At 37.1% G+C, this 24,878-nt stretch overlaps 2 protein-coding genes across 2 annotated transcripts; one reads left to right on the top strand and one right to left on the bottom strand.

The window, feature by feature from the left end:
• Positions 1–1,966: 1,966 nt before the first annotated feature.
• On the top strand, positions 1,967–3,388 carry Smp_051060 (hypothetical protein; the record flags this gene model as incomplete). The annotated part of the gene is made up of 2 exons (XM_018798356.1): positions 1,967–1,969; positions 3,023–3,388. The coding sequence occupies 2 exons, from the start codon at positions 1,967–1,969 to the stop codon at positions 3,386–3,388; spliced, it is 369 nt and encodes a 122-aa protein (XP_018653306.1).
• Positions 3,389–12,541: 9,153 nt separating this feature from the next.
• On the bottom strand, positions 12,542–24,515 carry Smp_149410 (hypothetical protein). Its single transcript, XM_018798355.1, has 4 exons — positions 24,458–24,515; positions 14,662–14,760; positions 14,265–14,622; positions 12,542–12,816 (listed from the first exon to the last, which is right to left on the bottom strand). The coding sequence occupies exons 2-4, from the start codon at positions 14,695–14,697 to the stop codon at positions 12,560–12,562; spliced, it is 651 nt and encodes a 216-aa protein (XP_018653305.1). The 5' UTR covers positions 14,698–14,760; positions 24,458–24,515; the 3' UTR covers positions 12,542–12,559.
• Between the last annotated feature and the right edge of the window lie 363 nt (positions 24,516–24,878).

Raw genomic sequence — 24,878 nt, 5'->3', positions numbered from 1 at the left:
CAGTGAAACGATAAGTAAAGAATACTTATCATAATTAACTTCATTAATAGTAGCAGGAATGTTTCTTTGAACTTAACTTTAAAGAGGCTAGGTCATTTTCATTATCAATGTCCATTACAGATAAGTAACAGATTTAAATGCTCATTCCACACACTTTAATAGGACACAAGTGTGATTTACATTTTAATTATATTCTCTTTTGTGTGTCTCTGGTGCATATTTAAAGTTAGTTATTTGTAACTAATGAAATTTAACAACTAGCTAATAGGGTTTCCAATTTACTAGTAAAATATTGATTTATTAGATGGTGGAGAAGATTTGTAGCTCAGGTGGATGATTTTGATGAACAGGACAAGCTGTGAACCACATGTGGAGTAATTCAAACACTTCACTTGTACCCGAAGTTTGTGTTGATGATGTCGTTCAGAAGGACGATGAAAACTCCACGACCAAACTATCCAGCTCGGGGAACAAAACTTAATCAAAAACTGACTTATTAGTTCATAGGGTTAAGATCTGATCGACATAATACAACTGTCACTACTCAAACTTAGTCCTTATTTCTTTCATATGTGTACTGTGTATTAATTAGCGAAAGTATTTTTTTGCTTAATTCCAGTTTTACAGTTAACATATATTGTTTAGTGTGTTTCTTTTTCTCGCCTTTAAAAATAAAAAGTTATTTTATTTACAGTAATCATCATTTCGGTAGTCATCTAAAGGATAAGATTGAGGGTGTATGATTTTTCATTTCTTGATATGAATTTTCAATCCATACTTCTAAAATCCCAGCTCATAATTATACTTATGGTGGTATTTATATATTAATCAGTCTTATGAAACATAGAACGTAGTACATCTATGTATCAATTCAAGTTAGCACATGTTGAGTGATACTGATATACACTCGTCATATTAACTGTTGTTTATTACTGTATTTAATTTTCAAATAAAATTATGAAGACTTCAATTGTCTACAGGGATCAAACTTTCGCTCAAAAAAGTGTTGTGACAAAAATCATTATACTTACAGACTTCTGAGTCGAGATCCCCACATTAGTTCACATTTCGAAGTCCAGACAACTCACAATAATAAAACAACTACCATTCTAACCTAATCTGAATACGTGATAAAAACTGATTTTTATAAGATTAGTCTAGCAACAAATTATATTGAAGCTAGACCACCAAGGAAAACCTGGAAGCATTGGACGGCCGTTTCGTTCTATTGTGGGACTCCTCAGCAGTGCGCATCCACGACCTCGCTTCGCGAGATTGACTCATGCTTTCAACTATGCAAATACTAAATCTCCACAAAAAACTCCTTCTAATTATAATCATATGCTCACTAATGAATGACTTCAGGAGATAATTCCTGGAGTTCTAGTGAAAAGCAGTGACCAGTCAAGTTCAACCACATCTGGTGCGAGATAGGAACTCACTGAAGACAATTGGTGAACGGTTGCTCAACTTCGTGGATTGGTTGAAGTTATACATTAACACTGTTGGATGCCGGCCGGCTCAGTGGTTTATCGGTTCTAATGCAACACTGCTGAGGAGTCCCACAATGGGACGAAACTACCGTCCAGTGCTTCTAGGTTTTCCGTGGTTGTCTACCTTCAATTGACTCATGCTTTCAACTATGCAAATACTAAATCTCCACAAAAACCCTTCTGATAATAAATTATATGGCAATAATTGTAGATTGATTGGTTTTTAACTCTGCCGATGTGATTTGAGTGTTAATGATGTTGTCAAGTATAATAATCAAAACTGTACTCAATTGATCCATTTCGCTTAAAAAATACAATAAACAGACTTTTGAGTTTTCCTGTAAACACCATATGTTTTTATTGCAGAATTCAACTATTCATGTGTACAACTCCATCTCCTTCACCTATCTCCTTATTTGTAATTTCTAATGAAAATTGTATTTGTCTAACAATCTGAGTTGATATGCTTTTCAATGGTATCAATGATGATATTTGTTTTGTTTTAAAGTTTGGTCAAAATATATTGTTTAATATGTTTACATATTTCATTATCAAGCTACCTGATTATAATCACAGGTTCATGTTTGAATGTGTAATTTACTATTCCACGTGTAGTGACTTGCATATTTTTATAAAATCGGTTAGAATACACTTGAGTTATCTATATCTGTCTTCTATAAACCCATCCAATGTGGTAGTGTAACCGAATCTTCTGGATGAAAAATATGCATACTAAAAGTTACGGCTTAAAATGAGATCTTTAGTAATAATAAACCTGTAGTTCTAAGCATTCAACTGAAGAAAATGATCAGAAGTATTGAGTACAACACATTTGATGAATGTGAAAATCATTTGTCGAGATTGTAGGATGCTCACAGTTGTAAGTCATGAGCTATTGAGGAGTCCCTTGCCAGGACAAAACAGCTTTCTAGTGCCTTCAGGTTTTTAATGGTGGTTCAGCTAAGGCCAATTCAGGATTTAAATTTAAGAATATAAAAATTTTGCAAATACCTTCAGGCAATATATAATTATGATTGATTTAGAATACCATTGTAATCAGAATCAATCCTAGATAATGTTTAATTGTCTTAAATTTATTATGATTTCGTCCATCCAAATTAAAACACCATCTTTCTCGGTTTGCAATCAACTTAACTGTAAAATAATATATTTCTGATCTTTGCGTTCATTATTAGTGGAAAGAGGTGCATAGAATAAACGCCTGAATTATCTTTGTTATGTGCTTCATATCACTAATCAGGTAAATATATGGATACTCCAGTTCGAAATACACCAACTTGAACCGATGCATATATGTGCCTGGTCTTACGTTATAGCTGACTAACTAAAGTTCTGTGACTGGACATTTCTCAAACACACTCGCACGTATATATGTGGAACTTGTTTAATATCAAATTAATTCGGATAGTTTATTTTCGCTATATTTATTCATCCGCTCAGTGTTTCTTTTTTTTTGGGTTTACCTATTAATGTATCTCACATATCCTACATTTTTATTTATATTTCAGGCTTCATTCTCTTCATCTGATGATTCAGATATTATTGAAAATAATAATATAAATTCAATTGATGAAGATGATGATCTACCTTTGTCTACATTCCTTCCTTTAAAATCCGATACATTGACCAATAATACAACGATTATTACTAATCATCATTATCCTAATAATAATAATAATAGTAATTCCAATAATAGTAATCATGATCAAAATAATTTCATACCATCTTGTCCATGTACAAAACCAGCAGTTTTAGATGATCCACGATTAGATGGATTATTTTGTTCAACTGAATGTCTTATACGTACATGTCATGAAGCATTTGATAGATGGTTAAGAAATCATCATTGTATTAAAAATGATTCGATCATTTAAGTAATAGAAAAGAATGCCGATAAATAGCTATGCTTTCATAGAATTTTTTTGTTGTTGTTATGAATCTCATTTCAATTGTGTACATATTTATAAATATTGTTTGAAATTGCTTATACTACTCAATGGTGAATCAAATCATATATATGTATATATGATTGAAATGTGTACAGATATTTATGTAGAAAGAACAGTATTTTAATGTTGTTCCCTTTTTTATTAGTATTAATTAACAGCATTTATATGAATTGTGAACAGAAATTTGGTTTTGTACACAATTGTAGTAGTAGTAGTAGTAGGGAAAAAAAGAAAATCTATATTTGGAAGCATGAGTCGAATGAGGCTAGACCATCATGAAAAACCTGGAAACACTGGACGGCCGTTTCGTCCTATTATGGGACTCCTCAACAGTGTATATCCACGATCCTGCCTCGCGAGATTTGAACCCAGAATCTACCAGCCTCGCGCCAGAACACTTAACCGATAAACCACTGAGCTGGCCGGCATCCAACGGTGTTAATGTCTAACTTCAACCAATCCACGAAGTTGAGCGATCGTTCACCAATTGTCTTCAGTGAGTTCCTATCTCACACCAGATGTGGCTGAACTCCACTGGTCACTGCTTCTCACTAGAACTCCATCTATATTTGTAACTAAACAATATAATATCCGAGTAAAATGTTCACTGTATGTGTTTTGAGAAGAAAAAAAATTTGTCAGTAATTAATTTCAAAAGGGGGTTTGAGCTGCTTTCACAATTAAAACAATTAAAGTACCGAATTACACAATCAATGTGCGAACATACTTGTCATATTATTGTAAAGTTGATTGTAATTGGCTGAACAAGGATAATTACCTTTTTTTCTTTGTAAGATATCCCAGTTTATTGATAAAACGACTAAGATGGATTATCTGATTAGGTTGGTTATTTTTAATTATTAGGTCAATTCTTAAACTTCATTTGAATTAATTATAAGGGACAGAATTATCAACTGTCATTCAGTATGAAGTGGTTATTGGCGTTGGTATTTTTTTTACTAGGTTTCAATCAATCAACAATAAGATAACTTAAAAGTCATTAAAAATTGGAATAGAATACATAACATAATTAAAGACTGACCAGTTGCAGTCCTAAGACATCAATGGAAAGATTCGAAAAAACAATACTAAATTAATTTAAACTTCACCCCATCGCACAAGCAAGTGACTATCAGGACTCAGTGGCCGAGTGGATAATGCGATGGCGTTTGATGCGAAAGGTACTGGGTTTGAGTCCTAGAGTGAACATCGACTCTGAGATGCGGTTACATCCAGCTGAATAGAACGGAACGCGCGTCAAACTGGATTCCACTGCTAGCCACTATCCATCTTTGCTTAAAATACATAGCTGTTACAGAAATGAGTTACTAGTTATATGGACTCAGTTGAAAACGCATTGAGCGTTTGAAGTGAAGAGTCCTTGGTTCGTGCACACTTCAATGAACATCAACTCTAGTTGACACGTCTAAAAAAGGACGAAACGTTCAGTTAGTTACATTCTATTCATCTTATAGAATATCTATTATTATTTGCTTATTGAACCTAAACATGTATGACTGAATTCATTTTACAATTGACAGTTGAATTGTCAATAGTATGAGTATAGTACACCACACAAAATAATGATTACTTCATTTTAATAAAACAAAACACGAATTGCTAAAACTTCGATTTTTCTAATGTTTACAAACTTTTCTTGATATGTCATAATATTATTGATTTCGTGATAATCTCTAACATGCATTCTTCTTAACTCTATGTCAATCACAAGGAATAATCGTTAATAACATTTGCTTCTAAAGAAAACAGTAACCGTTTCTTTAATTTCATTCGTTCTTTGTTGCTTTTTTTTCTCTCTTTTTTCAATCTGTTCTGATACTCTTCAAGTTATATTTTTATAGCTAAATTATTTTAAGTTTATAGTCTTTCATTTTCAATGAATTTGATAACAACATCTTCGTAATTGTGTATTTTTGTCTTTTGATTTAATACTACTGTTGTACAATACATTTCCTAGTCCAATCATTAAAAAGCATACAAAGTGATTTGATTGTATAGCTTTCGGTTGATAGGTTGCAGTTACAATTATGAAATCTGCCCCCAAATGCCCTGATACGGTCGAGAGTGGGAAAAATTCGCTTTCCCTCTCGAAATGCACTCACATGGCCACGCGAATATATAGCCTCTACCAGGAAAGTTCTACTCACTACCTTCTCTTGGCGGAGGTGTTAGTAACGAAATTGAGAGGACGAAAAGCGAATGTCCGGCGCTTTAACCGGGTTGATGGACAAGGCGAGTCCACCTAGTGGAGTTGGAAAACCCTCATCCCAAACCAATGGTGCACATGGGCTGGTTCCAATATCCTGAGGGAACAAATGGCGTATGAATCAATCGTTGGTCACCGGCTACCATGGGACTACATCTCCTCACGATGCTCCACTGCCTTGTGGATCAGATCTTTCGGTCAAAGGCTCCGGGTGTGAGCCTCTAAGAAAACCACCTGCTTCAGTTCGGGCATCTTGGCAGTATCACAGCCCTCAAGTAAATCGAATGAGATTTGTATGGCGCATATGTATCTGGTGCTTCCTTGTACCAATATTTATGTGTTCAAATAAAAATAAATATAAAATCTGCTCAGGAAAATTGAGATTATCAATAATATCACTAGCTCTTGCATTAAACATAGTTTAACTGCATACATGAACTTATACAACATTAAATTGGAAACAATGTGATCATTTAATAATTTAAACAGTTTAATATTTCATTGTATAATGGTCACCGTGAAGATTGAATTTGTGGTCATCCACAGCAATTGTATAAATCATTGTACAATCAAAAGTCGTTATTAAAAATGATTTTCAAGGTGAATGTATGTAATTTCTAGTTAGAGTCACATAAAATTTATGAAGTGGATGTCGCAACTAACGAAAGATTGGTCACATTGACTGTGGTTTTATTAATTAAATAAACATCAATATAGTTATATTCATATACATGATGTTACAATAAACTGAAATATCTTATAAAAGGTACTGAAAGCTTACCAACTAGTAGTATGTATTCAAGACATCTAGACTGTTTACAGTAAAATGGACGATAAGGATCATTATTTATTGAAATTTAAACAGATTATTATAATACAACCCAAAGATATCACTACATGCTCGTTTTATGGATAAGAATTTCCAACGTCACAAATACTTAGTTATACTCTTCTTCACCCATAAAGTATTCAACTAAGAGTAGTTTTCTCTTTATTTTTTGACAAAATGATCTATATTATAAGTTGTCTTCAAGCACAGACAAAGAAAACAATGTCACTTGTAGGTTTGAAAAGCTATTTTACTCGAAATTCTGAAAATCAGGACTGTATGTTAACCTCATTTTATCAACCTGTCAGGTAACAAGATGTTGATAGACGACTACCATTTAACACATGTTTATGACAGTTAAAATACGTAAAAATGATGCAATCATGCTAATGACGGTATAATAATAAGTAGGTCAAACCACAAGAATCTCTCTGTATATATATGACAAGAATTGTACAAATGAAATCAAACTATGTGAAGTATGAACAATAACGAAACGGCTTACAAACAAACTCAATCTACATCAATTATCACTACAAGTGATGCAGAATAGTCTATATTCTTTCTACTTGTGCGATATCAGTCATCTATTAGAGATAGAAAATTCTACGACTATAATTCAAAAAGGGGATGTTATTTTCGAATGATTTTTTTCATTTATAAGTACTTAGTTAACGAAAACCTTATCTCCAACTTTATTACAATTTTGTATTATAGATCAGAAGGGGTTTTGTGAAGATTTCAGTATTTTCATAGTTGAAATCATGAGTCATTTGAAGCTAGACATTGAAGTTAGACATTAACACCGTTGGATGCCGGCTCAATGGTCTATCGGTAAGGTGCTCTGGCGCGAGACTGGTAGGTCCTGGGTCCGAATCCCGCGAGTCGGGATCGTGGATGCGCACTGCTGAGGAGTCCCACAATAGGACGAAACGGCCGTCCAGGTTTTCCTTGGTGGTCTATCTTCAATTGACTCATGATTTCAACTATGAAAATTTTGTATTATCGCTAGGTCATGTTTTAAGTCAATGTAATATGTATTCAGTGTAACACGCAGCATTTATATAAAATCAGCTGTTTCATTCTGTTTATTTCAGTTATGTATGATTTTTCTTGGTTATTCATCAAAATATAGTCATATCTACCTGTTTAATGAGTGTGTTTAGTCAAAGCCCTCATCTCAAAGTTATAACAAGTACATTAATATTTAGAATAACCTTACCTGTGTGTTTTCGTAAAAATTTTAATTTAGCCTCAAGTACCACCAGTGGGTTGCGTGACAATCTATAAGGTTAAAGAAAGACATAAACAATCTATGGATTAAAGGAACTGGAAATAATTGTTCACTTGATGAGAACGTAGATAGGGGGAGGAACAGAAAGCCTGAAGATGGCAGCTACAAACATTAAAAATTCGATGATGATATCAACAAGTAATGACCATGTTTGAAAAATTAGACGAATTAAGATCGTGGTAGAATGAGAGATAGTCTGTGTTGTTCTTGAACAAAGAGTCAGTCCTGAACCAATTAGTTTTTGAGGCCTCTGAAGTACACAAATTTTTGATTTGTTCTACTTTTGAACCCAGCTCTTTGGCCCTGTAGACGACTGTCGAAGATATTTCTGGTGAGGGAGCTGATGAGGTGCCCTACTATTGATCTGTTGAACATTCCGTTTGTCCAAATCTAAAGTTATCCAAATAAAGCTAATTATATGTCATATTTATTTCTACCAAGAAACTAGGTAGAATATGTTTATTTAGAAAAGGAAACAAGTTAACAAAGCTTTCACCATGACATAAAAAGCTTTTTTAGTGATTTCTGCAGACATAGTTTGTGTATTAGTCAGCAGAGAGGATCTGGAGTTGGCAACATTAAACCTTCATCTTTTAGAATATCATTTAGTTAGGATTGATGTTCTTTTTACAGGTATGGGGATTGTCCTTGTGGGTGTAGAAAATTTACTCGAGAAGCCACTAAAAGCAATGCAACTAATCAAATGATAAGTGACATCACTTATCCGCCGTAACCTCTCGAACGCATAAAGTTAACTGGTTATGCTATCCTACAAACGTATGGTATGTATGAAAGATAATCCCTTTCTCCATAGTAATTGATATGAATAACTAACTTTACCAGGTAATTGGTAAATGATTTGCAAGAACTCTATAACCAGTCAGAAACATCAGTAAGCAGTAGTTTTGATTTCTTAGATTTAATAACCAATGTTAGTGTGTTTGAAAAGAGAATGATACCAATGAATGTTGCTTCTATCATCACAAATATTCCTCTCTCTGAGAGAATCTGTTTATTGTGATTACATTGCCATCAGCACTTTAAAATATTGTTGCCAGTTATTTCCATTTATTCATTTTCTTTACACTCCTCAAGTTACTTATCATTTTCTAAACAAAAAGAAGACACTTCAAGGTATAGGATACAGGTCGATGAACTTGTAGCGTATCTATTTTTTTATTTTCAATATGTGTTCCACGTCAAGCATTTTCGGGCGATTTTCTGTTCGTCATTTAGTAGGTGATCTTCACTGAAGATTTCATTCCCAGCTCTAGCTTTCAGTTAATTAACTTTTTTTCTTCTAGCATGTTGGGACGCGCTAAAGTGGTGTGTTCACTGGAGACATATATAGATAGCTTTATATGACTGAAATGAAATCCTCAATGAAAGTCACCTTCCTATGTATAGCAATCACCTACTAAATAAGGAGAAAATTGTTAGATATTGTACTTTTATTGAATTGTGGAAAAGGGTAGTTGTCCTCACACTATTTCAAAGAAGAGGAATTATGTTCGATATCACCTACTAGAACTGGACAACTGTATTCATAGTTATTCTTATATACAATGGTGGTCTATAGTATAAAGAATTATTGCATCTTTAACAGAGGTACTGGAAGTCAATCAGAACTCGAGATTACGTAATGGCCGAAGTGTAATAAGGGTGAAACAAAATATAGAAACGAGATATGAAAGATTACCTACCTGACGATTATAAGGAAGGTAAACATATGAACGAACACATCAAAACAATTTATAAAATAGGATATAGAACTGTTAGGAAGCAAGTTCTTTATGATTTGATAAGACGAAAATTTCGATTATTGTAATCGATGAATAATGTGCTAATCAACAGATGAACGTAATGATATGATGCGGTCAATCGAAGGCTGCTTAAATTAAACCCCTGAATGATCCAAACCTGAAAACAAGACTACTAGCCAGATGAATAGGTCATTTGATACAACGAAATAACGTGCTTATATACACGATTTGGACAGAAAATCAATAGAATAGTGATTGTCGGAAAATAGTTTGTAGGTTTTTCACTCTGATCGATTGAGACTTGGCTATGAAGCTTGATTTTTTGGCATTGCAGACTACCCACACTAAGTGATATGGGATAATTCTTTGGCAACATTAATAAAACAATGATATTTTTGAATTATTTCATATATTTTTCAGAAGGGGTTTTTGTGGAGATTTAGTTCGAATTTCGCGAGGTGAGGTCGTGGGTGTGCACTGCTGAGGAGTCTTACAATAAGACAAAACGGCCGTCCAGTGCTTCCAGGTTTTCCTTGGTGGTCTAGCTTCAATTGACTCGCGAATTCAACTATGAAAATATATTTTTCAGTTGTCGCATAAACCAAGTTTTGTTTCTTCAACCGACTTTAACTGTCTTATTGATAATAGTTGTAAGATACTACTTTTCTGAAGAACAGTAATGCATAAGATAGTTGTCCAGTTCTATACATCTTCCTTGAATTATTTTTTACCACTTTCAAGACTATAAAGCAATTTGTACCGGATACCTAAACGCTTCTGATGACTTTGTTACTGACAAGGCACCCCTTTATCTTACCGTATACCGCTGGATAACAATAAGCATGATTAGAAAAACCAAATTTTCTGACTCAGTGTAAGCCGCTTTTTCATAGAATATGCAATCTAATATTCTAGCTTTGTTCGTTTGTACTATTTAAACTTAGTTTAATTTTATTTATTTATTCTTTGAAGGAGTGGCATCCACTGAGTCACGAAACAATCTACCCAATGCTCAATTTATTTGAAATTATCAAGTCAAACCTTGGTAATGATACCAATAAACATGATTGTACAATACTACTAAATGATATTGCTGAAAAGATTTTCTCCATTTATCTGCCTTCATTTACCCTAGTTAATAAATGAGTCTTCGTCATCTTCACACGGGATTGATCTCTAACTGCGAAATCTCCACATACGTTGGTTAGAATCCTTATACTTGATAAACCAATTGATTTTCTCTTACCAAAAACTGTTCCTTTGAATACGTTAGACTAGTGGTTAGCCATTATTGGTTGAAGTGATTAAGCATAATCCACTCGTTCTCTTATTATAAGTTCACTTAGTACATCTAATCAGTTTAGAAACAAGTATTCAACTGCCTCAAGATAATTGGAGGTAATAAGGACAAACTTATTTGATTCGTTTGAAACTAAATTTGGTTAGGGTGTAAAGATATTTGATCATATAACATTTATTACGTAAAAGTTACTGAAATTATTTGGTAGGTAGAATATAGTTTAAGCCTATGATCTAATAGTTCACTTTAGAACGACTAAACGTATGAGCCAAAACTTAATCAATCTACACCTAAGAATCAATTCGACTAGAAATAAAATACTAACCAGGAAACTATGTTATTCGTTTTACACAAAACCTACTAACAATTTTAATAAATAAGGCAAGACCATTAAGATACATCAACCATTGCCTATCTTAATAGGTGATATTTGCTAATGTAAGTTGGATGAAAGATAGGTATGAACAAACCAAGAAGTAGCAACAGTTCATGATGTCATTGGCAGTTGAACTAAGTCATGTTGGTAGGTGTAGATTACTTGATTATGGTCTGAGAAACTACTGGGATCAATGTTTGGAGACTTTAATTGACAAGGCTCAAAGTCGGTTGCAATGAAGCAGAAACAGTCTTCTTCAAGATCTTGAACTGATGAACATACGCGCTAGTATATGCGTTGCTTATGATTAACATTCGACCACAGCTATAAAACACAATTGCATTCAAAGTATTTCTACCACACTATAAAGTCCGTAGATTGAAAATGACATTGTACAGTTCATAGATTCACGTGATCGAGGTGTACACTTAAGCGATTAAATATTAAGAACAATGGAAACGACTTATGTGTACTTGATAAAATTTTTAAGATAACTGATACAATTCACGTTATTGATATCACAAACATGCTGTTCTCATTTAATATTTAGCCTCATATCACTATATCAACACGACCGAATTAATCAATCCCAGAGGACATATTCTTATTCATGAGCTGACTGGTATCTTTTATATTAAATCATAAAAGATAATAACAGGAAGCCTAAGTGTCCGACTGTCAAATTTAATACGATCCAAAAAAGTACATCTAGAAATTTGAGTTTATCATCAATATCTGAAATTTATAGACTGACTATTTAATGGTGACCAATATTATCTTCGAATAACAACAGATCAACAGAATTCAATTAAAAAAGTAACCAACGGACGTAGATATCTTCTTCCTGAAGGAGATCAATAGCGCTCTGAATAGCCTAGTAGCGATAACACCCTTAAATGTAAAAACTGGGTGACCCGGGTCCGAATTTCAGACATGTTTAATTCGTCAAGTTTCCACGTACACCTTAATGACGAATGTTATCACTGTAGGGTGGAGTGTATAAGAATTATAAATATTGAACTTTGAATAATAGATTATACAAGGAAGATGCTTTACTGATTGATACATACTATATTTGGCAACCTTGTAGACCAATGAAGAACTGAGAGTTCATTTAATACTCATGATATACTGAAGTAACAACTTGTTGATTACTTAACAGTGAATTTGCGATTTACCTAACATGGAATAAACCGACTAGTTCAAGGATTTATTAAGGTATTCAATATAGAAAACACTACTGATCACAGTCGAAACACATAGTATAAGATACTAAAAACAAAAAAGATGATCATGTAAAAATCGATTTATTTACAAGTCAAGCACTCCTCATCACTACTACTAGACTTTTTCATACGTTTTAAAGATTTGGGTTTTGACTGTTTAGTAGAGGAGTTGCAATCAGCTTTAATGACAGATTTCATGGTTACATCATTATTGTTATTATCATAAGATAGTGTTTGACAATCTTCCACATTTGGATTAGTTACAATTGATTCAGTATCATTATTGTCGTATGAAATTCTCACTGGACCCGGGTCCTGTTCACTTGAATTATGCTGATCTGTTAAAAAAGGAGATATAAGAAAACAAGACAAATTTTATTTATTATACAACTTTCCACTTCTAAATTTTTACAGAAGTACAAGAAAGTAACTGGAATTTTTTGATAGAGATGACAGAAACAATGATAACAGTACACCGAGATATTATTATTATCATTATTATTATTTAAACACAAATATTGGTACAAGGGGCACCAGATATATATGCGCCACACAAATCTCATTTGATTCATGTGAGGACTGTGATACTGTCCACACGCCCAAACCGAAGCAGGTGGTTTTATTAGGGGGCCCACCCGGAGCCTTTGACCTTAAGGTCTGGTCCACAAGGCAGTGGAGCATCGTGAGGAGATGCAGTCCCATGGTAGCCGGTCACCAACAATTGATTCATACGCCAATTGTTCCCTCAGGATACTGGAGCCAGACCATATGCACCATTGATTGGGAATCAGCGTTTTCCAACTCCCCTAGGTGAACTTTCCGTGTCCACCAACCCGGTTAAAGCGCCGGACATTCGTTTTTCGTCCTCTCACTTTCGTAAACAACACCTCCGCCAAGAGAAGGTAGTGAGTAGGACTTTCCTGGCAGAGGCTATATACGCGTTGCCATGTGAGAGTATTTCGAGAGGGAGAGTGGACTCTCCCCACTCTCGGCCGTACCAGGGCATATGAAATCAAAGTACACAAATGTCGTATGTGGATTAATAATAATAATAATAATAGCAGTAGTAATAAAAACTATAATAATGGTAGCAATGATGATAATAGTGCTAACAATAATAGTAATGATAGTAGTAGTAGTAGAAGCAATAATAAAAACAATAGTAATAATAATAATAATGGTGAAGCAATAATAATAATGACAATAAAGAATAGTAATGGTGACACTAGTAGTAACAACAATAGTAGTAATGATAATGATAGTAATATTAGCAATGATGAAAAAATATTGATGATAGTAGTGGCAAAAATAATAATAATAACACTGATAATGGTAATAGTAGTAACAATAATAATAGCTTTATTCAATACTATATGCTTAGCACAATTCTATATTCCGGTTACACAAAGAGTGGGGTTCCAATACAATATTAAATAGATAGAAACTTAAACTTCGTGGTAGCTTTTACACACCAACAAGGTTCAGACGAACAGTCAATGATTTTATAAATTAATATTGTGTTAGTTTCTCACCAATTAATTTCTAATCCACTTAGTATTCGGATCCACGGTATATTTTTACTTGAAATGTGGACGGTTTTCCAGCCTAAGCCATAGGATGGGAAATATCACAAAGGCTGAATGAGGATTCCAGATCTTAGCGGAGATTTCCTTAGACACCAGGGCGTCAAGGCTGATGAGATTTATAAGGTAGGTAAAGTTGTCAACTCTTTTAACTGCCTTACTTCAAGTGATTAGATTAAATATGATATTTAAACATAGCATACCTTTATTTCGGTACTGGATAGACAGCTCTCTCAAAGTTGTATCATTAAATGGAGGTGAAATACTATTAAGTGATTGATCTAATTCATTCAATGAGGCAAACAATTCCTTTTCAACTAAAATATGACGAGCTCCAGATGATTTTAGCATGACATTCAACGAGAAAACAATGAGTTCTGTTTCCGCTATGGAGTTTAGATAAACTTTATGATCATCTGTAGATTTCATAACAGAGATAAGATGTTTTGCTGTATTGGAAAATTCTTTGGCATGCTGTTTGAATAAAACGGAGTGTCCCGCTAATTTCTCCACCATACTAAAAATTTTCTTACGATCTTCTTTTATTTTAGCTAGAAACAGCTTACATAATTCGTTGTGATAGATCAATGAGAAACTTACTTTCGAATCAAGTTTTAAACGTTGCTTCGTAACCATTATAAGACGAGGTTGATAAAAAAAGCGTTTTCGTCCACGAGAATAAATTGAATGACTACTTAACTAAAATGAATAAACGATTATCATTAAACTTATTTGGTACTTAAGCAAAAAGATAGTTAATAGAAAATAAGTTACCACATTTTACAGTTTAAGTACTTGTTTCTGTAATTATGCGTACTTTACCACTCCAGTAGTATAATGTAACCGTTTGACTCTTGTCATCAAAGCAGTGATACTAACTTGTAATTATTCTGCTTATGAGGTCTATGAAAACCACTTGATCATAAAATCAATCTTCTTAAACTCAACTTTGTATCTGAAGCCACTCGTCTTTCTTCTTGGTTCAAAGAGGGTTGTAAGCCATATCCATGTACTCCACCTTGTTATTGTTTTCCAACCGTAGCTACTTCCTTAACTTAGCGATCAGGCTTGCATATAGTAATGTTCCAGTTGAGCTATATTGGCTGGAACACTTTAGGTACTACTACATGGCCCATAAGAGTAGAGGATATTCGTAGGCTACTAGTGTTCGATCATAGATGTCTTCGAAAGATTGCTCGTATATCCTGGGACCACCGGGTAAGTAATGCAGATGTTAGGGAATGGGTACTAGGTAAGGATGGCAAATCGATTGATGAAGTAGCGAAACATCATCAGTTGAGATGGCTAGGACACGTGTTACGTATGTCCAACCACCGACCGCCCCGACGTGCAATATTTTATAGTGTAGGAGTAGGTTGGAAGAAAGCTAGGGGCGGCCAGACCAAAACGTGGCATAAATCCATGAAGTCACTGGCAATTGGACTGACAAATGTTGGTAGGTGTAGACTACCTGGTTGGGATTGGCGAGATGATAGCAATCGATGGTTAGAGACCTTGAATGACATGGCTCAAAATCGTTTGCAATGGCGAAGGTGCATCCACTCCTTGTGTTCTACCAAATTCTAACCTTTTGAATTCTTCATGTCCCTATCCTTTTTCTCTTTCCAAATTTATTTCACTGTATTATACTCCTTCAATAACATCTTCAAACCCTTATCTTTCACATAATACTTATACTCTTACTACTTCTACCACTATGGGATTTGAATCGACAACTTCATCTCTGTACTAATGTGGTATGGCAACTCGAACTGATGTACGTACGTACGAAGTTCTACGTTGTAACTGACTGACTACTAATATTACTACTACGACGACAGAAAGATTATTTGGAAAACGGTAAGACTAAGAGCAACAAGCTAGCGGTCCGACGTTATGCAGCTGACCGTGCAGAAGTGTGACAGAATTAAGGCATTTGCATCAAACAACCAGAACCCACAGCAACGCCGGCTTCTTACAACGGAAGGGGTTAGAAAAACCCAACCGTACATATATCATATCTTCAATACGAACATTAAGACAGCTCAACCATACGGATTTGGAAAATGGAAAACTATCAAAACCATCATCAAAAATGTACAAGTATTTATCAACAATCGTTTACGCAAGATACTTAATGTCCGTTGGCCAGATACCGTCAGCAACAGCCTACTGTGGGAGAGAACAAACCAACTTTTAGCTGAGGAAGAAATTAGGAAAAGACGTTGGAAGTGGATAGGACACCCATTGAAGAAATCATCAAACTGGGTCATGAGGCAAGCGCTAACCTGGAATCCTGAAGAGAGACGAAAAAGAGGAAGGCTAGAGAACATACTGCGCCGAGAACTGGAAGCAGACATAAAAAGGACGAATAGCGATTAGAAAGGATTGCCCAGGACAGAGCTGGATAGAGAATGCTGGTGAATGGCCTATGCTCCCCCATAAGGGTTAACAAGCGTAAATATCTTGCCCCACGAATTTCCGTTTCTTGTGGTAGTACCTTTTGAAGTACGGAGCTAACACATAAAAAGATCGTGTGACCAGTCCCTTGGGCTTTGAGATCACGCTCCCAGGTAGCTAAGACTGACCTTAATCCAGCTTTTTCTTTAGGCCTCTTAATAAGAAGTATCTTTCTACGGTGTTAGCAACTGGGAAGTGATAAATGCTCTCACAACTTTAACACACGGGATCATACCCTAACGAGAAGACGCATTTCTATGCACTTCATTGAATGTGGGCAGCAAGGAGATCCCTTAGATAATAACCAGAAGGTGAGGTCAAATGTGGTATCCTAGTGGATTGGTGGGAGCTCGGAAACTCATCGAAACAGGTTCGAAGGACGACGAAGAGCAACAACGCAAACAGAAAATAACAAGAACTTTAGGCGATGATTGTGAGCGGTAGTGAGCGACGAAAGGAAAAGAGATGGAAAGTCAGAGACGATAAGTAACACCATACAACTCTGCCTCTTGATCAGGGGAAGAAGTACAGAAACAACAAGTGTGAGACTATCTTGGAAAGGGATAGAACTACTAGTTACTCTTATTCTAGATCAAATAGGTGAGGAGAGCATTTTAGCTGCTGTTTAGGTACTGTTTATTTATTCTCTATTCCCAATCAACCTTAATATCAGATTGAGACAACTTTCATAACTCATAAAGAGGCCGAAAAAGCTATAATCTAAGATAAGAAATCAGTCAGTCACAACGTAGAAATTCGTACGTACGTACATCAGTTCGAGTTGCCATACCACATTAGTACAGAGATGAAGTTGTCGATTCAAATCCCATAGTGGTAGAAGTAGTAAGAGTATAAGTATTATGTGAAAGATAAGGGTTTGAAGATGTTATTGAAGGAGTATAATACAGTGAAATAAATTTGGAAAGAGAAAAAGGATAGGGACATGAAGAATTCAAAAGGTTAGAATTTGGTAGAACACAAGGAGTGGATGCACCTTCGCCATTGCAAACGATTTTGAGCCATGTCATTCAAGGTCTCTAACCATCGATTGCTATCATCTCGCCAATCCCAACCAGGTAGTCTACACCTACCAACATTTGTCAGTCCAATTGCCAGTGACTTCATGGATTTATGCCACGTTTTGGTCTGGCCGCCCCTAGCTTTCTTCCAACCTGCTCGTACACCATAAAACATCGCACGTCGGGGCGGTCGGTGGTTGGACATACGTAACACGTGTTCTAGCCATCTCAACTGATGATGTTTCGCTACTTCATCAATCGATTTGCTATCCTTACTTAGTAAAGATAAGAAATAGAACAGCAGATCCTGATGGCTTAACCTAAGAGATGTCTGAGGATGGTGATCTAGCTTTAGCGATAAGGATGAATGAGATATTAGATAAAATCTAAGAACCGGATGTAATCCTATCTGACTGATCTCAATGAATGATTTTCCTAGTTTGTAAGGTAAAAGTCTACCTGCAATAACAACAGAGGAATCATTTTGACTAACACAGTATCTGAAGTATCAGCCTCAACAATCATACAATGCTTATATAGGGCTCGTGAACCCGGGGAAACCAGGTTAGTTTCAGGCCTGGAAGTTGATGTGTAGGTTAGATATTCACTATTCATCAAGTTTTGGAACACTGCTTACATATGTATGATTATGGTGGCATTTCTTGAGCTTAAGGGAGCATTTAGACATGTTGACGAAGTTCTGAATAAATGTTTGTCGTTGAAAGGCGTATTAAAAGAACACATAAACATTGTGAAAACTCACTACTTTGAGAGAGACTATTGGTCAAGTCAGAGCTTATGGCAAACCGCTAATCTCATTTGGCGTTTGCCGGACTACATACTATCTCCATTTTTACTAAACTTTGTCATCGATTTTGGGCTGACAATAGCATCTCTAAAGTTGACTTTTTAGGTGTCAAAATCCCATCATGGGGTTTGTTTATCGACTTAAAGTAAAAAAAAATGACATAGTCTTATTATGTGAAGACTTTGACAGAATGCATAGTCTTTTAAATGCTAAGAACAACGATGATAACATGTTTTAGGTAGGTTTCTCTCTCTTTAAATGCAGAATGTTACTTGAAGACTGGTCTTCACCAACGCTTAAACAAGTGATAGAGAATGAAGTTGTTGAGTTTGTTGACCAATTCACTTATCTTGGAAATCTCATCAACGCCAGAGGGTTGGTATTAGACGAAACTTCGGCAAGGATTCAGAAACTTTGGTTGTCGTTCCCCAACTTGGGTCACTTGTGGTATAGACATGATGTTTGTCTGTTAGCCAAAGGGCATGTATGTTGCTTAGCAGTCCTCTTGGTTGTACTTAATGACAGTAAAACATGATCTATGGAAGTAAAAGATGTGAGTGTACTGAAGGTTTCTGATGATGTGTCCTCGAAGCATCGCTCGCGTTTTGTGGAACTACTGAGACTAGGTATGGGATACTAGACAACTATTGATAAACAGGGAAGACCTGATGCAGATGTAAAGACAAGGATTGGAAAAGCAAGGAAAGCATCCTTACAGTTGAAGAATATATGGAATTTAAAACAACTGTCAGCCAACATCAAAGTCAGAGTCTTCAATACGAACGTCAAGACAGTTCTACAGCACAGCTGGAACTTGGAGTAAAGAATGAGTATTTATAAACAATTGCCTACGCAAGATACTCAGCGTTCGTTGGTCGGATACTATCAGCAACAACCTACTGTGTGAGAGAACAACTTCCAACTGAAGAGAAAATTAGATAATGGAGGTGGATAAGGCATACATTACGGAAATCATTAAACGGCATTATGAGGCAAGTCCTAACCTGAAATTCTGAAGGGAAGAGTTTGTAATGTGAATTCGTCAAAGCACCTCCCTGATGACGTTTGTTTAAGTGGAGTTTTACATTCTTTGTACGCCTTTCCACTTGCCCCCAAATGCCCTGGTACGGCCGAGAGTGGGGAGAGTCTACTCTCCCTCTCGAAATGCTCTCACATGGCCAGCGAATATATAGCCTCTGCCAGGGAAGTCCTACTCACTGCCTTCTCGTGGCGGGGGTGTTGTTTACGAAAGTGAGAGGACGAAAAGCGAATGTCCGGCATTTCAACCGGGTTGGTGGACACGGAGGGTCCACCTAAGGGAGTTGGAAAACCCTGATTCCAAACCAATGGTGCACATGGGCTCCAGTATCCTGATGGAACAAATGGCGGACGAACCTGCCATTGGTCAACGGCTACCATGGGACTGCATCTCCTCACGATGCTCCACTGCCTTGTGGATCAGACCTTTTGGTCAAAGGCTCGGGGTGTGGCCCCCTAAGAAAACCACCTGCTTCGGTTTGGGCACCCGGGCAGTATCACAGCCCACTCACAAATAAATGAAATGATGAATTTTATTGATGATACTATTCCTGCTCATACTAGAAGCAAGACAATTTACATTATTATTATTATTATTATTTACCATATCGCTAACTCACCCCCTTTTATCCCCAATTTGTGTAACCTTACTTTTCAACTTATGCAGCAGCTCGCCCATGGTGGAAAATCTGTCCTATCTAAACGATCTCCAGTCACTGTCTGGTTGAAAGTGAATGCTTCCACCGATTATGAATACTGAAGCAGTCTTTCTGAAACCACGTACGCCGTTCAAGCTGGCTTCCTTCAACGTTCGCACACTAATGCAGATCGGACAACAGATGGGGCTGGCTATGTCTTTAGAAAGTCTTAATGTTGATGTTTGCTGTCTATCCGAGACCCGTATTCAAGACTCTAGTGAAGTACTACAAATCCGCTCTCCATCTGTCGCCTCGAAAAGCCTGTTCCACGTGCGCTTATCCGGGGACCCTGTGGCATCTTCGTCTGGTCTTGCTGGCGTTGGTGTCGCACTAAGCGCTAGGGCTGAGGCAGCACTAATCGATTGGATCCCCATTAACAGTCGGTTATGTGCTGTTAGATTAGAAAGTTCCATCAAAGTGAGAAGAAATCGGCGTGAGAAACGGTGTCTTTTCGTTATCTCCTCCTATGCCCCGACAGATTGCAGCCCGGATGCAATCAAGGATGAGTTTTACCATCAGTTAACAGTTCTTCTCCAGAAAGCTCGTTCGACAGATATTGTAGTACTAGCCGGAGACTTGAATGCACAGGTCGGGCGTCTAGGCACAGAAGAGAGTCGTTTAGGTGGCCGATGGGGACTTGTCGGTCGCAGGACAGATAACGGGGACCGTTTGCTGCAACTGTGCACAGACCACAACCTGTTTCTGGCCAGCACTAACTTCCGGCACAGTCATCGCCGGTGTGCCACCTGGCGTCCTCCCTCTGCATCCCAAGCCTGGACTCAGATTGATCACATCGCGATCAGCTACCGCTGGCGTGGTTGTGTACAAGACTGCCGCTCCTTTTGGAGTACCTATCTGGAGTCTGATCATGCCCTGGTCTGCGCGAATCTCACCTTACTTTTCAGTGGCCGAAGGATTGACCGCCACCAACGGATTGATGTTAGTAAACTGGCTGCAACTTCTGTTGCAAGTAAGTATCGAGCGGAGCTAGCCTCTAGGCTAGCTACCACCCCACCGAAAAGTATAGATGAGCATTGGTTGCTTCTTCACGACGCCATGAAAATGGCGAGTAAAGCCGCTTGCGGCTTCGCGAAACGTCCCGCTTACAAGCACTGGGTTTCTTCTGGCTCCTTACAACTGATGGAAGCCCGTCGGTCTACTCCGGGTGACCGTGAGTTTGACCACAAACGAAGGCTGTTACGTAATGAAATCGGGCAAAGCTTGCGTAAGGACCGGGAAGCCTGGTGGTCGGAGCGTGCTAATGAGATGGGAGCAGCAGCTGCATCTGGTAACTGCCGGAAGCTCTTCCAACTCATCCGAGCCACTGGCAGCAAGAAGTCTGGTGTGAGTGAAACAATCTACGAGGATGACGGGATGCCAATCACTAACACCTCTCGACGTCTTGGACGATGGGCGGAATTCTTCGAAGGGCAGTTCAACTGGCCTGCTGCTCCGGCAACATCAACCAGCTTGTCCTGCCCCCCATGGCCGGTGACGACTGATCCACCAAACGAGGCGGGAGTCCGCAAGGAACTCCAACTCTTGAGACGTTACAAATCACCTGGCCCAGATGACTTACCTCCGGCTCTTTTTAAAGATGGTGGTGACCTTCTGACTAAGGAATTGACTGTGTTGTTTGGAAAGGTTTGGGAAGAAGAAAGTGTTCCAACATCATGAAGTGAGTCGATAGTCGTCCCTATCTTTAAAAAGGGTTCACGTTGTTCCTGCAATAACTATCGGGGGATAAGTCTACTTTCGATTGCGTTCAAACTATTGGCGAGACGATAATTCAATTGGTGTCACCATCTTGAAACACCGACTTCGGTGGCTTGGACATGTTTTACGAATGTCGTCCCAGAGACTTCCACGTCGTGCACTATTTGCCGACCCTGGGACTGGTTGGAAAAAGCGGAGAGGAGGTCAGTGTATGACATGGTGTCGTGGCATGAAAGAGAGCTGCAAAGGGCTAGCTTCTGTTGGTCCTTCACGACTCCCTGGCTGGGGTCCGAGAGATGGTGCAACACAGTGGCTAGAGACGTTATCAGATATGGCTCAGAATAGAAGCCAGTGGCGATCCTGCTGCAACCTTCTTTTACTTTCTTCATAAAGAGTGGTTCTAACTTTCTTAACTGAAAGAGTTTTCAGTACATTTTAGTCCGCCTTATCTTTTCATCCTTTCTCTTCCTACTTTCATTATTTTGTGTGGCGCATATGTATCTGGTGCCCTTTTGTACCAATATATATGTGTTTAAATAATAATAATAACATTTCCACTTGAGTCTGATACGAGGCAGATAAAGAAATCGGTGCATAGCTTTTATATACTGTTTAGCGTACTAAGAACCAATTTGTATTCATCGATGTACCCAGCAAGGAGGTTCCTACCGTACCAAGCAAGTGGATTGCGGGGGAAAGAACTTGATTCCTACCGACTTCGTGGATATGCATCTGCATAACAGTGCTCTATCAGATGATAATTGGCCAACCATGAAGTGAGAGGTCATCCACTACTTTGGTGGGTCCCAAACAGAGACATTCATTTCCCGTAGACAATTTACAGACTGCAAAGGAATTGTTAAAGAGGTCAATACAGTAATCGTAGGGGGTATTGAAACGGAAACAATGGTTTTTATATAATTCCGTTGATATGGATGTAGCTGAAATACAGGACAGAAACAGCCAGGACCAATATTCGGAGTTTAGGTTTCTCAACATTACAGTCTCACCAATCGCAAAGTAGAGATGTTTTACTTGTGTTAATAAAAAAGTTCTACACAATTAGATATGTCGCCCTCAACGATCGCGTCAAAATGTGTTAGCGATTAAGCAAGTCACATTTAGAACTTAAGTCAGTATTTAAGACTCGACAAACTATGCTGTTCTGCAGAACATATCATCAGTAATATCAGACTTGAGTGTCAACATTATGCAGCTAATATCTAAGTTTGATGGACATGAACATTCACGGAAACTTGATATTGGACTATCAAGTTTGCAGTTCCCCTTGTCATCTGAAGAACTGCGAACGTTAGATACATGTCTTCAGCAGGAAGACATAAGGAACAAATCTGTTAGTCTACTAAATTCGTGAGAATGTTACTTCACACTGCAAACGATCATGATGATGCGATTAATAGATTGTAATCTTTAAAAAATTCTATGCGCTATGCGTCATGAAACCTGAAGTTACCAGACACTTCACACCACTTGGCAGTCTGTGGGAAAGAAAGCTTCAGAAGTGCAGGTTTTACGGCGACTTACGAAGTCTGTTTCTTCCCAATTGTTAGGCGCGCCAACATCGCGGTTCTTATCGTTATCCGTCACCTAGAAAGAACCTCCTAAACTGTATGACGTGGCGAAGCAAGTTTATTTCCATGGAATGAGAGATATTACAAAAGCATCGTATAAGGAAAATAGAAAATGTAAGTACTAATTGGGAATAATAACCTTTCATTGCTATTCTATAGGTTTAGTGTTCAGCATTAACGAAAATCACCGTAAGTCTCACTTTATGTCAGCACTTGTTTAAAAAATGATAGCAGCTAAACATTGTTATAAATGTTGGTTTATTACACTTCAAAATTCACGAGAGGATTATTTTTATCAGGGATAGTAATACTAGTTCAAAAAAGGAATTCTTCGGAATTCATTTTTATGTTAAAATGAACCTCCCAATAAAACTTTCTCTTACCATGTATTTACTTTCTCACTTGGATGTTATACGTTGGGACTAAGTAAGTGTATATCGTAACAGCGTGTCTGATTTTATAGGCACTTAACAATTAGGACACAATGAATAACGCATTACATATAATTTATCTCGCATATCGTAGATGACAGCAAGCTTAAGCTAGGATAAAACACACTGAATGTACTGATAATTGAGTCTGGATGGGGTCGGTCTGTTATTAATCATGGTTTACATTACATCAACAAGGTGAAGATTGAATGGAACCAGATTCACGAAGAATTGCTAACATCTCAGTACTCCTAATTCACCAAATAACAATGCGTGACGATCATCTATTTGGTAATAATCTCCTTGCAAACTATTATTTTCAGTTAATAAAGTTATTTACCCAGCATGTTTTTCAATCCAATCAAACGCAGTTGAAATGTGATCAAACGTTTGTTTTGTAGTGGAAATGAGGGCAAACATGGAAAAAAATGTGGCTAGGCGAAAAGAGGAAATTTGGCGACATTTTAAACATCCTATTTTGTTTGTTTGGGGAATTACCCCTGGAAACATCATCAAGTAGTTAGGAGTTTCAGAACGATCGTGAGTGTTGAAAAAATCAATCATTTCATGAAGTTAGAAAACGACATTAAGAGGGGATTCACAAATTTGTCTAGAAAGAAGAACTACTACTAACTTTAATCAACCCGTGCACCAAAAAGTTAACGATCCAGTGGCATCGTCCATCATAGAGGTTGCTGAGCACTTGAAGGTCAAACTGTCGTTAAACCATTGGTGCGTCACCTCGACAATTCGCAAGGTCTCTAAGAAGAGGTCAAATCAAAACATTCCAAATTTGATCCGGGTTTAGCCTTGCTGTCTGATAACCTCCATCCTTTAAGTAACGAAGATGATGCCAACGTAACGACGTATGATAAGGGACGAACGTGCACTGATATTGGAGGTGAAATGTCACTGAATCCGTCAGTTGGGTCACTGAATATCGAACAGACGATCTATCCCTGTTAAAGTCAAGGTCAACAAACGCGCATCAGTAAATCATACGCCATGGACCGGCCCGTTAGGTGGTTGTCTCATTAACGTCTCTGTACTCATTC

Source organism: Schistosoma mansoni, chromosome 6 (assembly GCF_000237925.1).
Source record: "Schistosoma mansoni strain Puerto Rico chromosome 6, complete genome".
Lineage (NCBI taxonomy): Eukaryota > Metazoa > Platyhelminthes > Trematoda > Strigeidida > Schistosomatidae > Schistosoma > Schistosoma mansoni.
This window is presented reverse-complemented; position numbering and strand designations above follow the sequence as displayed.

Coding starts and splice junctions, on each gene's coding strand:
- Smp_149410 (XM_018798355.1), bottom strand. CDS start 14,697: ATGGTTACGAAGCAACGTTTAAAACTTGATTCGAAA. Junction 14,623..14,661: donor GTTTAAAACTTGATTCGAAA/GTAAGTTTCTCA, acceptor GAATTATGTAAG/CTGTTTCTAGCTAAAATAAA. Junction 12,817..14,264: donor TATCCAGTACCGAAATAAAG/GTATGCTATGTT, acceptor CTTTTTTAACAG/ATCAGCATAATTCAAGTGAA.